This window comes from Oncorhynchus tshawytscha, linkage group LG07, assembly GCF_018296145.1.
Source record: "Oncorhynchus tshawytscha isolate Ot180627B linkage group LG07, Otsh_v2.0, whole genome shotgun sequence".
NCBI classification, from domain to species: domain Eukaryota; kingdom Metazoa; phylum Chordata; class Actinopteri; order Salmoniformes; family Salmonidae; genus Oncorhynchus; species Oncorhynchus tshawytscha.
The window spans coordinates 13538698-13550950 of record NC_056435.1 but is presented as its reverse complement, the minus strand read 5'-3'; the positions used below and the strand labels follow the sequence as shown (position 1 = coordinate 13550950).

Genomic DNA, 12253 nt, shown 5'->3' with positions numbered 1-12253 from the left:
AGAAGAACGCAAAGACCATTTCCACTCTTTATGAAGAAGAGTGCAAACAACTGATAGGGGATAAATGTATAACCATTATAAATCACAGCATAAGTCACAGTTAAGAAAGGCAACATAAAAACCTAGTTGGTTGCTGTTTAGTGTCACCCTCACCTCATGGAGTTCAGGGAAGACCATACACTTGCTCTTCCCTTCTCTCTATTCAATGGCTGTACCTCATATACAGTGGCAAGAAAAAGTATGTGAACCCCTTGGAATTACCTGGATTTCGGCATAAATGTGATATCAAATTTGATCTGATCTTCATCCAAGTCACAACACTAGACAAACACAGTGTGCTTAAACTAATAACACAAATGATTGTATTTTTCTTGTCTATATTGAATACGTCATTTAAACATTCACATTGTAGGTTGGGAAAAGTATGTGAACCCCTAGTCTAATGACTTCTCCAAAAGAAGTCATTAGATTTTGGTTAGAGCTGCCCTGCCCAATAAAAAACACTCACAAAATCTGAGTTTGCTATTCACAAGAAGCATTGCCTGATGTGAACCATACCTCGAACAAAAGAGATCTCAGAAGACCTAAGATTAAGAATTGTTGCCTTGCATAAAGCTGGAAAGGGTTACAAAAGTATCTCTAAAAGTCAGTCCATGGTAAGTCAAATGCAGAAATTTCAGCATTGTTGCTATTCTCCTTAGGAGTGGCCGTCCTGCAAAGATGACTGCAAGAGCACAGCGCAGAATGCTCAATGAGGTTAAGAAGAATCCTAGAGTCTCAGCTAAAGACTTACAGAAATCTCTGGAAGATTCTAACATCTCTGTTGACGAGTCTACGATAGGTAAAACACTAAACAAGAAAGGTGTTCATGGGAGGACGCCACGGAAGAAGCCCACTGCTGTGCATAAAAAACATTGCTACACGTCTGAAGTTTGCAAAAGAGCACCTGGATGTTCCACAACGCTACGGGCAAAATATTCTGTGGACAGATTAAACTAAAGCTGTGTTGTTTGGAAGGAACACACAACACTATGTGTGGAGAATAAAAGGCACAGCACACCAACATCAAAACCTCATCTCAACCGGCTGCTTTGATGCCTCTGCTTGCTGTCATCGACGGAAAAATGAATTCCCAAGTTTATCAAGACATTTTTGCAGGAGAATGTAAGGCTATCTGTCCGCCAATTGAAGCTCAACAGAAGTTGGGTGATGCAACAGGACAACAACCCAAAAGACAGAAGTAAATCAACACCAGAATGGCTTCAACAGAAGAAAATACGCCTTCTGGTGTGACCCAGTCAGTCCTGACCTCAACCCGATTGAGATGCTGTGGCATGACCTCAAGAGAGCAGTTCAAACCAGACATCCCAAGAATACTGCTGAACTGAAACAGTTTTGTAAAGAGGAATGGTCCAAAATTCCTCCTGACCGTTGTGCAGGTCTGATCCGCAACCACAGAAAACGTTTGGTTGAGGTTATTGCTGCCAAAGGTGGGTCAACCAGTTATTAAATCCAAGGGTTCACATACTTTTCCCACCCTGCACTGTGAATGTTTACACGATGTGTTCAATAAAGACATACAAAATTATAATTGTTTGTGTGTTATTAGTTCAAGCAGACTGTGTTTGTCTATTGTTGTGACTTAGATGAAGATCAGATCAAATGTTGTGACCAATTTTTGTTGAAATCCAGGTAATTCTAAAGGGTTCACATACTTTTTCTTCCCACTGTACCTGCATTTACTAAGGTGTTATCTTTCACTACAAGATTGATGACGACGATGATAGATCATTTTACCACAATCCCATGTCAGATGAGAGTAGAAGTGTGTGCGTGTGTGCAGTGCTGGCATGCGTGCGTGCGTTTTCCCCGTTGCTATTTAAAAAGACATCGAAAGAGCATAGGGCATACGGTATGATCCACTCCATGATGAGAAGTGGTGGATGGAGTGTGGTATGCCAAAGTGCAGACGCCACATTAGACACACATGCACACACACACACTCTAGAATGTGGTCACATTCATTTTTTAAAATTTTATAGCCAATGGGGATGGAGTGTACTTATTAATCTTCACGCCCTCATATAAATGAATATGTGTGATAAATGTGGTGTAGTGGACTCCATCTCTCCGTATGACACGTCCACGAAGATAGCACAATAACTGTTACTCCCTTAAGAAAATGACGTGTGTACAAGAGTCAGGGTGTAGCTGCATATGATATTATAGAATAGCCCTGACTCCCTTTACAGAGACACTATGGGGTTCAGTGATCGCTCATTTCAAAGTTGACAAAATGGATGTAGCAATCCCAGATTGATATGTTCACTATGTGTTCTAGTGCGTTGCTCCTCTCTAGGGACTAGCAAGAATGCTGTGGAGTCACCGTAAGTCCCTATGGGGCCCTGAAGAGTGTACGAATTGATGGAAGTTCCAGTCCCGGTGGTACTGAGGTCTGAGAACACTGAGGTCAAATGTGATGCTGTGCTGCCATCTGCAGGCTATAGGGCTTTTGTAACCAATGAATGATCCTCACCAACACAATAATACTACATGACTTACGCCTTGCAAACTCTTTTCTGTGCCTAAATGAAACACCCAATACAAACAGGGCAACAACAACAGCCTATGGTCTTCACTTGTGTTCCCAAAATGCCATTGGCCCTCAGTACAAGTCATTTAGAGATCGCCGAGGTGCCAGACCCATTGAAGTATATGCCATCGGGCAGACTGTTTCATCCAACGCGACTTAGAGTTATGTATGCATACATTTTTCGTATGGGTGGCCCCGGGAATTTAACCCAAAATCCCTCCGTTGCAGGTGCCATGCTCTACCAACTGAGCCAGACAGGACAAGATGTCATTCATAATACAGAATGAATTCAAAGATAATGGATTTTGGCAATCAAAGACCCCTGAAACAAACATTGGGACTAAATGCCCCTCTATGCCACAGAGAGGTGTACAGTTGAGGCTGGTATCCCGGCCCTGTTCATTTTATGGCCCTTTTTTTGATTTACAATCCCTAATGCCTCCATACCAGGGTTAATAAAGATAGAAATGATGGTCTTCCATACAACCAATTCATATTTTTTCCCCCTTACATGTGTGACATGCAAATGCTGAGCCAAAGGAGTCTAGTCTTACGTGGGACTAGCATGTGCCATGTATTGGATTTGTGGCAGTAGTAGAGCCTTTGTTACTTTTTTCCACGGCCCACGTCTGACACCTGTTGGACTACTATGTCACTACAACTAATTCCCTCTCCCCGACCTGTTGCGCTTAAGGTGGCCCATCACAAGTCTCCCCTCGAAACCGTAAGTTAAATGCGTACGATGGGCTCCAGCTAACGCGTTAAAAACGCATTTGGTGAATTAATTAGAAATGTTTCCCTCGTATACTTTACTTGCCAGGCCATACTCATAACAGACTCGCAGTTCACTAAGAGGCTGAGACCACCGTGTATGGCACTTTATCCATCTTATCTCTTGATCTTTATCTCTTGGCTATTGGTGTTCCTGCGCTGTACCTGTGACGTCTCGTTTTGTTCCCGTACGGTATGTACCACTTGTCTGTCCTGTCATCTGGGTGAATAGACTAACATGCACATGTAAATAGACTTACCATACATAGACACGGTTGGGTTTAGTCTTTTATTGGTGTGTCACGTATCATTATTCAAACGTGATCTATAATACTTAGCAAATATTTACTCGGTCACTGGGAGGGGGAGAGTAATCCGGGGATAATTCGTTTGGAAAGGTTCCAGAGTACTGGATTTATACAAGTGATGCGGTTTGCACCATATGTTTGAGAAGAGGAGCTGGGAAGACGAGCGCGGGGAGGGGAGGGGGTGTCCGTCCAAGGAGAGGGGCCCTGGCCTCGGAGGATTGAGTGGCGAAGGAGATACGTCCAAGGGACTATTCCACCTTAAGAACCCACCGGCCCCTCTGAGCTCCCTCTCCCCGAAGAGCTACAGAAACCCGCCAGGCCGCCACCGCGCACAGCTCGCTTGGCACTGAGGCTATGCAAACGACTCCTCGCTCCCCGTATCGAGCCCCGGTGCGACGGTTGCCATGTCTGACCTGCTATCCCCACATCTCCAGTTTCACAGACACCACAACACTGCCACAGATAAACCAATGCCACCTTCATGAAGTGTAATTTACGTTCAACGTGTGGGTATAGCCTATAGGATATATGAGCACAGCGTAAAAGTAGCAGGGGCGAAAAGTATGAGAGTTTTCAGTGTAAATGATGAGAACGTTTAGGGGGAGGACGGGGGTATGGGGAGAGGAGTGAGGGCTGTAGTCCCGCCCACAAGCAGAGCAGGGGGAAAAAAAATGTTCTGGGCCAAACGCGTCCCACTCCACATTGATTGATTATTATGGCACGTCTCTATGTCTGCGTTTTGTTGCGCACGAGATTTCGTCTCTAAAAGATCAAAGGGGCTTCAGGAAGGGGTGGTCCTGAGTAGGGGGATATATAGGGAGCCGGGGTCTGTCCTTCTTTAAGGCAAAATCAGAGCAGAAACTAGACGGCACAGTAGAAAAAAACCTGCGCCCGAAGTCACATAGAAACTCAAACAGCTGTTGAGTATTCAAGAGAGGACTGAAAGAAGCACCAACGTCCCGAAGAGTTGGAATTTATCTACTGCTGAGCTTTTTTCGACCAAGAGAATATAAGACTCGAGCTTGAAGCAACAAGACATGAAGTCTGAGCTGTAGACTATTTTGAATGGGTTTTGCACTGGATTTGTTTCCGTTTTAGTTTTTTTTACACTTACACAATTTCTGGAGGTGTTTTAGTTCTTGGACTGATATTTTTTAGTAATTAGTGGAGTCTTTTACGGATTTTACTTGCTTCCGCCAGACACTTCAATATCATTTTATCTTTCAGTTTGAAGGGTTTGACACGGAATATGATGTGGTTCGTTTGCGTCTGGTTCTGTTTGATTACCGCTCTGTGCGTGAGCGCGGCGCACGGCACATGGGAGGAAAGTACAGTTGTACCGGTCAGACTCGACCCGGTTCGGCCGGAGAGGAAAGCCGAGCAGGGCCGGACCCTTTCGGTAGAGGAGCGAGAGAAGGAGTCGGAGATGCGGGTCTACCGGTTGGACGTATTTGGCAAACGGGTGGTCTTGGAGCTAGAGCCGGACCAGACCTTCCTGGCACCTGGGTTTGTGTTCCATGTGGTGGGGAGCCCGGAGTTGCAGGCGCAGCGGGAATCTGACAGCAGCACAGCCGAGACTCAGTGCTTCTTCTCGGGCACGGTGAACGGGGAGGAGGACTCCGCAGCTGCGCTCAACCTGTGCCACGGACTACGGGGCGGCTTCTACCTCCAAGGTGAAGAGTACTTCATCTATCCCAATAATTCGACTGATGCACAGCCTATTGATGGGGACCTCCACCTCATTCGTCGAAGAGGTCAGGCATCTTTTGCAGAGGAGAGCAGCTCAAAGTGTGGGGTCAACGAGGACGAGGACAGGTTGCCAGAGAATCAGGAGACAAAAGTAGACCATGGAACCACTAACTCAGACCACCCAGGTATGCATTAACACTTATAAAACCTTTAACTTGGGTCCATTTAGTAATATGCTGCCTTTAAATCATATTCATAGGCCTACATCTTTTAGTAAGAAAAAAACATAAGCCAAGCTGTTGCAGATAGTCACTTAGTTGTGTTGCGTGTCTACATCATGTATGGCAAACGAAAAGGACAAATTCCTGTACCAGCCGTGTCCTGGGGCTTCAATTTCTGGAACGGGCAGAGTTTAGCCTTGAGGATTTGTCTATCCAAATTACCTCATCTTCTGTCTTGGAGTGATGCGTAAAATACCACTTTTACGCAAACATCTGAGCCTCTAATAATTACAACAGCGAAGGCTATATATTTAAATGTTGAGGTAAGGGTGGATAAGTCGATACTTTGACCGGTGCACAGCTAGGGTTAACGGGGAATGGGCTCAGCTTTGACAGTATACGCAGGCAAGGGGAGAAGGGGGAGGGTAAGGCTCGGAGGAAGTGAGCGGGGAGTGACCGAGGGAGGGAGGTACGGGCCGGGCACGGGGGCTGGTGGAAACTAGTCTCGCCGCTTCCTGGTACTGCACGTTGCAGGTCAGCACTGTCAGACATTTTCCCAGATTTTTTTTTCTCCCCTCTCACATATAATTTCCGCCCAGTGAAGGTAAATTTGGGAATGTAGTCCTTACGAAGAGACGCCCATACAGAGAAAACGATTTCACGTGAAATTTCACAGAGGAACTCATGTAAAAACGTGTTTTTGGAACACTAAAACATGTAATAATCACATGTGAAATGCATGTGGTTTTTCAGTAAGGGGCTGCTGAGTCACCCAATGAGAGCCGCTGGAGCTGCTCCAGACGCACCTGGAGAGGTCGATCTGCTCAGTGCTCAGGCGCTCTTCATCTGCCCTAGAAAATACAACTTTGTAGTTTACAATCCATGATGGCCTGTAGTATCACTTGTTACAACTCAAATAAAATCACTTGTGACCACTCAGATATTTGCCATAAGCAATTTGACATTTCATCTTCAAGTCTCTCATCTCTCATCAGACTGATTACAGACTAACAGTTCATCAATTTAAACCAGAGAAACCAGGCTCTCACAAGAGAACTGTCTTAAATGTCTGACTCTAGGCCAGTTTGTCTCACCTCTCTCGATTCTTCTCTCTTTCCATCCAGCCCACCACCAGCGGTCCAAGCGCTTCGTGTCCACGCCCCGCTTCGTGGAGATCATGATCGTGGCCGATCAGTCCATGGCCGAGTTCCACGGTGCCGGACTCAAGCCCTACCTGCTCACCATCATGGCGGTGGCATCGCGCCTCTACCGCCACCCCACCATCCACAACTCCATCAGCCTAGCCGTGGTCAAGCTCTTGGTGGTCTACGAGGAGGAGAGCGGCCCCCAGGTGTCGTCTAACGCTGCCCTGACTCTCCGCAACTTCTGCCAGTGGCAGCGGCAGCACAACCCGCCCAGCGACCGCCACCCAGAGCACTACGACACGGCCGTGCTCTTCACCCGAACGGTATGTTGCTTTTGTGTTTTCACACTGTTTTCACAATGTTTTTACACCAATGTTTACCGTGGTAACAAGCAACACCTTCACAACTACTTGGTTGCTTTCCAAATGGCACCCATTTCGCTATATAAGCTCACTACTTTTGATTTGAAACAGGGTTCTGCTTTATGGTATGGGTTCTGTGTCTGTGTGTGTATGTGGGAAAGCAGTGAGTTTGACAGATGTGTTTTGTCCCTTCTCACCCCCTATAGGACCTGTGCGGCGCCCACTCCTGTGACACGCTAGGCATGGCGGATGTGGGCACGGTGTGCGACCCGGAGAGGAGCTGCTCCATCATCGAGGACGACGGGCTGCAGGCGGCATTCACCGTGGCACACGAACTTGGTAAGATGATACCCTGATGCCAAGCTGCCACATATGCACCACACATTCACATCTCTGTCACTAGCCACACGCTAGTACACATCTCGTCTCTCAGTCCCAAACCAACCCCTTGTCTCCCCTCTCTCCATTCCTCCCTCTCTTTTGTGGCTTAGGCCACGTGTTCAACATGCCCCACGATGATTCCAAGCAGTGTGCCAGCGTCAACGGTGACCATTGGGGCTCGCACATGATGGCATCCACCCTGTCCAACCTGGACCAACTCCAGCCTTGGTCGCCTTGCTCCGCCCTCATGGTCACCTCCTTCATGGACAACGGACACGGCCAGTGCCTATTGGACAAGCCCCACAAGTCCCAGCCGCTGCCTGCCACGCTACCCGGAACCGTGTACGACGCTGACCGCCAATGTCGCCTGACTTTCGGGGAGGAGTCACAGCACTGTCCCGACCTGAGTACCACATGTGTGGCACTCTGGTGCACAGTGACCACAACCAACGGACTGCTGGTCTGTCAGACCAAGAACTTCCCGTGGGCGGATGGGACGCTGTGTGGCCATGACAGCTTCTGCCTGGCGGGACATTGTCTGAGCAAGACTGAGGCCGCTCGTCACCAGGTGGGTGTTAACCCTCTTATAACACGGCCCTATGACAAAGTCTTGAAGTCAATGGGAGTGATGGAATTGGTCCATTCGGGGGGAAAGGAAGTATAATGCAGCTTTGGGATTGGCTAGTTTGAGCTACATTGGATTAGGTCCAATGTTATGTCTTTTGTTTTAGATATCAGGCTAGCTATAGGAGTGTTGAAATGTTATAGGACACTCAAACTCAAATCTGGACCTTGAAGCCAGTTCCACTGCCTTATTATCAGAGACTGATTTTGACCAAGGACACCAGGTGTGTGCAATTAATTATGAGGTAGAACAGAAAACCAGCAGGCTCCGGACTTCATAGGGTAAGAGTTGAGTACCCCTTATAGGGGCTAAAGTGTGTGTAACTATGAGCTTTTTAGCTATAGGACTACCTATAGGACTATTGAAGTGTTATATGGGCTAGTGTGTGACTATGAATGACGATGATGTCGTCTCCTGTTGCAGACTCCAGTCAACGGTGCCTGGGGAGTATGGGGACCATGGGGAGACTGTTCCCGTACCTGCGACGGAGGGGTGCAGTACTCCTTCAGGGACTGTGATAACCCTCTGCCCAAAAACGGGGGCAAGTACTGTGAGGGCAAGAGGATCCAATATCGCTCCTGTAACACAGAAATCTGCCCTGGTAGCAATGGTAAGAGCCTCTACTAGCCACACTTATGACATACTTAGTTCATGCTTATTACATAGCTGATACACTAATTACTCTCATTACCCATACATATTCATATATTTATACTTTGAAATTATACAACCTTATTTAGACACATAGGCCACTGACTTGCATATTGTACCCATACTTATACTTTCGACACGTTCGAGAATAGCCAAATTTGAATTTCACGGCCTACTGTAAAGTTAACAGAAGGCTCAAGCTAATCTAACAGTGAATATCACACCTCTCTCTCTCTTCATCCCTCTTTCTCTGTAGGTGTGTCGTTCCGCGAGGAGCAGTGTCTGGCCCACAACGATATTTCGTCGCAGGTCTCATTCGGTTCGGGAGAGGGCGTGGAGTGGGTTCCCAAATATGCCGGCGTCTCGCCCAAAGACCGCTGCAAACTGGTGTGCCGGGCCAAGGGCACAGGCTACTTCTTCATTCTGAAACCCAAGGTAAGTGAGGTCACACCACAGATACTTTTGCAAAAATGTAGACAAACACTGTCTATGCTAGCTAGACTAGCTAACACGGCCTAGGCTAACTAGGCTAATACTGTCTAGGCTAACACTGTCTCTAGGCTAACTAGGCTAAGCTAATGCTGTCTAGGCAAACTAGCCTAACACTTTCTAGGCTAACTAGGTAACACTGTCTCTAGGCTAACTAGACTAAGGTAATGCTGTCTGGGCTAACTAGGCTAACATTTGTTTCTCTGCAACCGTCAGGTGGCTGACGGTACTCCCTGCAGCCCGGACTCCACCTCAGTGTGTGTGCAGGGTCAGTGTGTGAAGGCGGGCTGTGACCGAATCATCGGCTCCAGCCGTCGCTTCGACAAGTGCGGCGTGTGCGGAGGCAACGGCTCAACCTGCAAGAAAGTGTCTGGTGCCCTGGAGCGTGCCAGGTGAGAACAATGACCTATGACCTCAAAACAGCCATCTTTGACTAGAAATTACTGTTTTCTAGTTGAACCCATTTACTAACTTTTACTACAGTCTGTAGAATCCTATTTTTCTCTAATTAATCTATCTCTATCACCCTAAACCTCTTAGCCCTGCCATCTCTTTTTAACACAGTCTCTTACAATTAACTTAACTCTTACACTTATGCATAACTTTTTATCATTGGCTATATTTGACCCTTGTGTTTTTCCGCCCCTCAGGCCTGGTTACCAGAACGTCGTGACCATCCCCGCTGGCGCCACTCACCTGGACGTGAAGCAACGTGCCCCCGGTGGTGGTCGCCATGACAACAGCTACCTGGCAGTGTTGCGCCAGGACGGCACCTACCTCTTGAACGGCGACTACAAGCTGATGACTCTCGAAACAGACATCGCCCTCAAGGGGGCGTTGCTACGATACAGCGGTAGCTCCGCCTCCCTGGAGCGTCTACGCAGCTTCTCGCCCCTCCCCGAGGCCCTGACCATCCAGGTATTGTCTGTAGGCGACTCGCCCCGTCCCCGTGTCAAATACAGCTACTTTGCCCCGAGGCCCGCTTTGGCGTCACCTAGTGGTGGAACGGTGGCACGCCGCCAGTCCATCAATGCCATCCGGGAGCTGGGGGATGCTGAGTGGACCCTGCGGGAGTGGGGCCCATGCTCGCAGAGCTGTGGGGGTGGTACTCAACAGAGAGAGGTGCTGTGTCTGGATCCCCAGGGGCGGCCATCGCGGGAGTGCCCGGAGGAGCTGCGCCCGTTGGCTTCACGCCCTTGTGCCACACAACCCTGTCCTTCATGGTTCCTGGGGGAGTGGTCGGCGTGCTCCAAGAGCTGTGGCCGTGGGTTCCGCAAGCGCCCGCTACGCTGCGTGGGACACAACGGGCGTACGCTCGCCCACGAGAGCTGCGACCCCAAAGACAGGCCTCGACCTCTGCTGGACTTGTGCAACCAGAGCACCTGCTAAGACTGTCGGGACTCACCTCATTATTACGTCCCTGAAGAACAGCTCATGAAAGAAAGAAAGAAAGAAAGAAAGACAAGGACTAAAACAACCATATCATCATGAACTTTGCGCCTGATAATACATTGACCAATCATGAGAATGTTTACATCCCAAGCAGAGTGCTTTCGGGGGTGTTTTCGGGGGGTCTAATGGGTCCAATGTGGCTGACTGATTGACTGACACTGCAGAGCCAACAACCTCTCTCTCAACTCCCTCCAGCTACTTTGAGGGTAGACTTTAGTATTGTTTGGGTCTGCTCCGTGCCACTGCCACCCCTAGAACACCACACAGACTTGGTGCAGCTGCCCACTGGGCTGGCATGGGGGCACAATGCAGGCACACTGGGACCTTCTCCCTCCCTCTACACCCATGTCAGTGGAGCTGAGATGGAGGAAGAGTTTAAGTGGACACTTCTCTTTCGAAAAAGCATGCTGCTTTAGGTGCCAATGACATGCTTGTGTTTGTGTGTGCGGTGGTGTGTGTGTGTGTGTGTGTGTGTGTGTGTGTGTGTGTGTGTGTGTGTGTGTGTGTGTGTGTGTGTGTGTGTGTGTGTGTGTGTGTGCGTGCGTGCGTGCGTGCGTGCGTGTGGGCTGTCTGTCCTAGCTGGACTGGACAGACATCTTGGGGGGACTATATATGCCAGATGTATCACTGTACAGAATTGGCTACCTTGGGGTGAGGATGTATGTATATGTATTAGAAACAAATGAATGGTCTCACTGCCACACATTCCACTCCCTGTATCGGTTGGAGGCACTCCCTGTTTCAAAGGTTGCAGAACAAAAGACAATCCGAATTGTCCCTCCTAATCCATACAACTTTGTACGCAACCAAACTAACTCAATACAGTTCATTTCAATCAACTTCGGATCATTCCTGAACAAGTTGGTATGTGCTGCTAACATTCCAGTAGAATCTCCCAATAGACTCGTTCCAATAGACGTATTATTCAAAATGCATCCCGGACTGAACAAAACCAATTTCAAAGCCATATCACTCGGCCCCGCCCCAGACCAAAGAGGTGTGTGAGCAAGCGAACGCGCGTGTGTGTGGCTTCTCTCCTGCTACTACTTCATAAGTAAGTCTCTCCTGCCTTCCGAGAAGGTTTTTTTTTGATGATGACGTTTTGTACAGAATATCCAAACATAATTTATTTTTGTTAAATATAATCTTGTTGCTTTTTTATTATTATTGTTGTATTTTTTATTTGTTATTATATTGAAATAACAGAAGGATGTAGAGTATATAGAGTATTTATACAGTATTATATATATGGTCCTAGGTTTATGAATAAAGTATCACGTTGACCTATACACTGTTGTCACAAGTGTGGTGTGTCTTGGTATTCTTACGCATCCCTACACACACACAGCTACATAGATTCGACTCTATACATACACCTCAATCTATTCCACTCTATGCGCGTGCACACACACACACACTCACACACGCACAAACATACTCACAAACATGGCCTTCGTCAGCAAATATATGGTGGGATTTGTGTAATAAACATAATCCCCTTATATACTCATACGTCTGATCATGTCTCCCTTATGGACAATGTGTAATAAACATATGTTCCACTGG

At 47.6% G+C, this 12253-nt stretch overlaps 1 protein-coding gene across 1 annotated transcript; it reads left to right on the top strand.

Annotated features, from left to right (window-relative positions):
• Positions 1-4390: 4390 nt before the first annotated feature.
• On the top strand, positions 4391-11976 carry adamts1 (ADAM metallopeptidase with thrombospondin type 1 motif, 1). The gene is made up of 8 exons (XM_024426220.2): positions 4391-5546; positions 6707-7050; positions 7296-7428; positions 7581-8038; positions 8519-8705; positions 9003-9181; positions 9452-9627; positions 9886-11976. Exons 1-8 carry the CDS (start codon positions 4922-4924, stop codon positions 10622-10624), a joined length of 2841 nt encoding a protein of 946 aa, XP_024281988.1. The 5' UTR covers positions 4391-4921; the 3' UTR covers positions 10625-11976.
• The last annotated feature ends 277 nt before the right edge of the window (positions 11977-12253 follow it).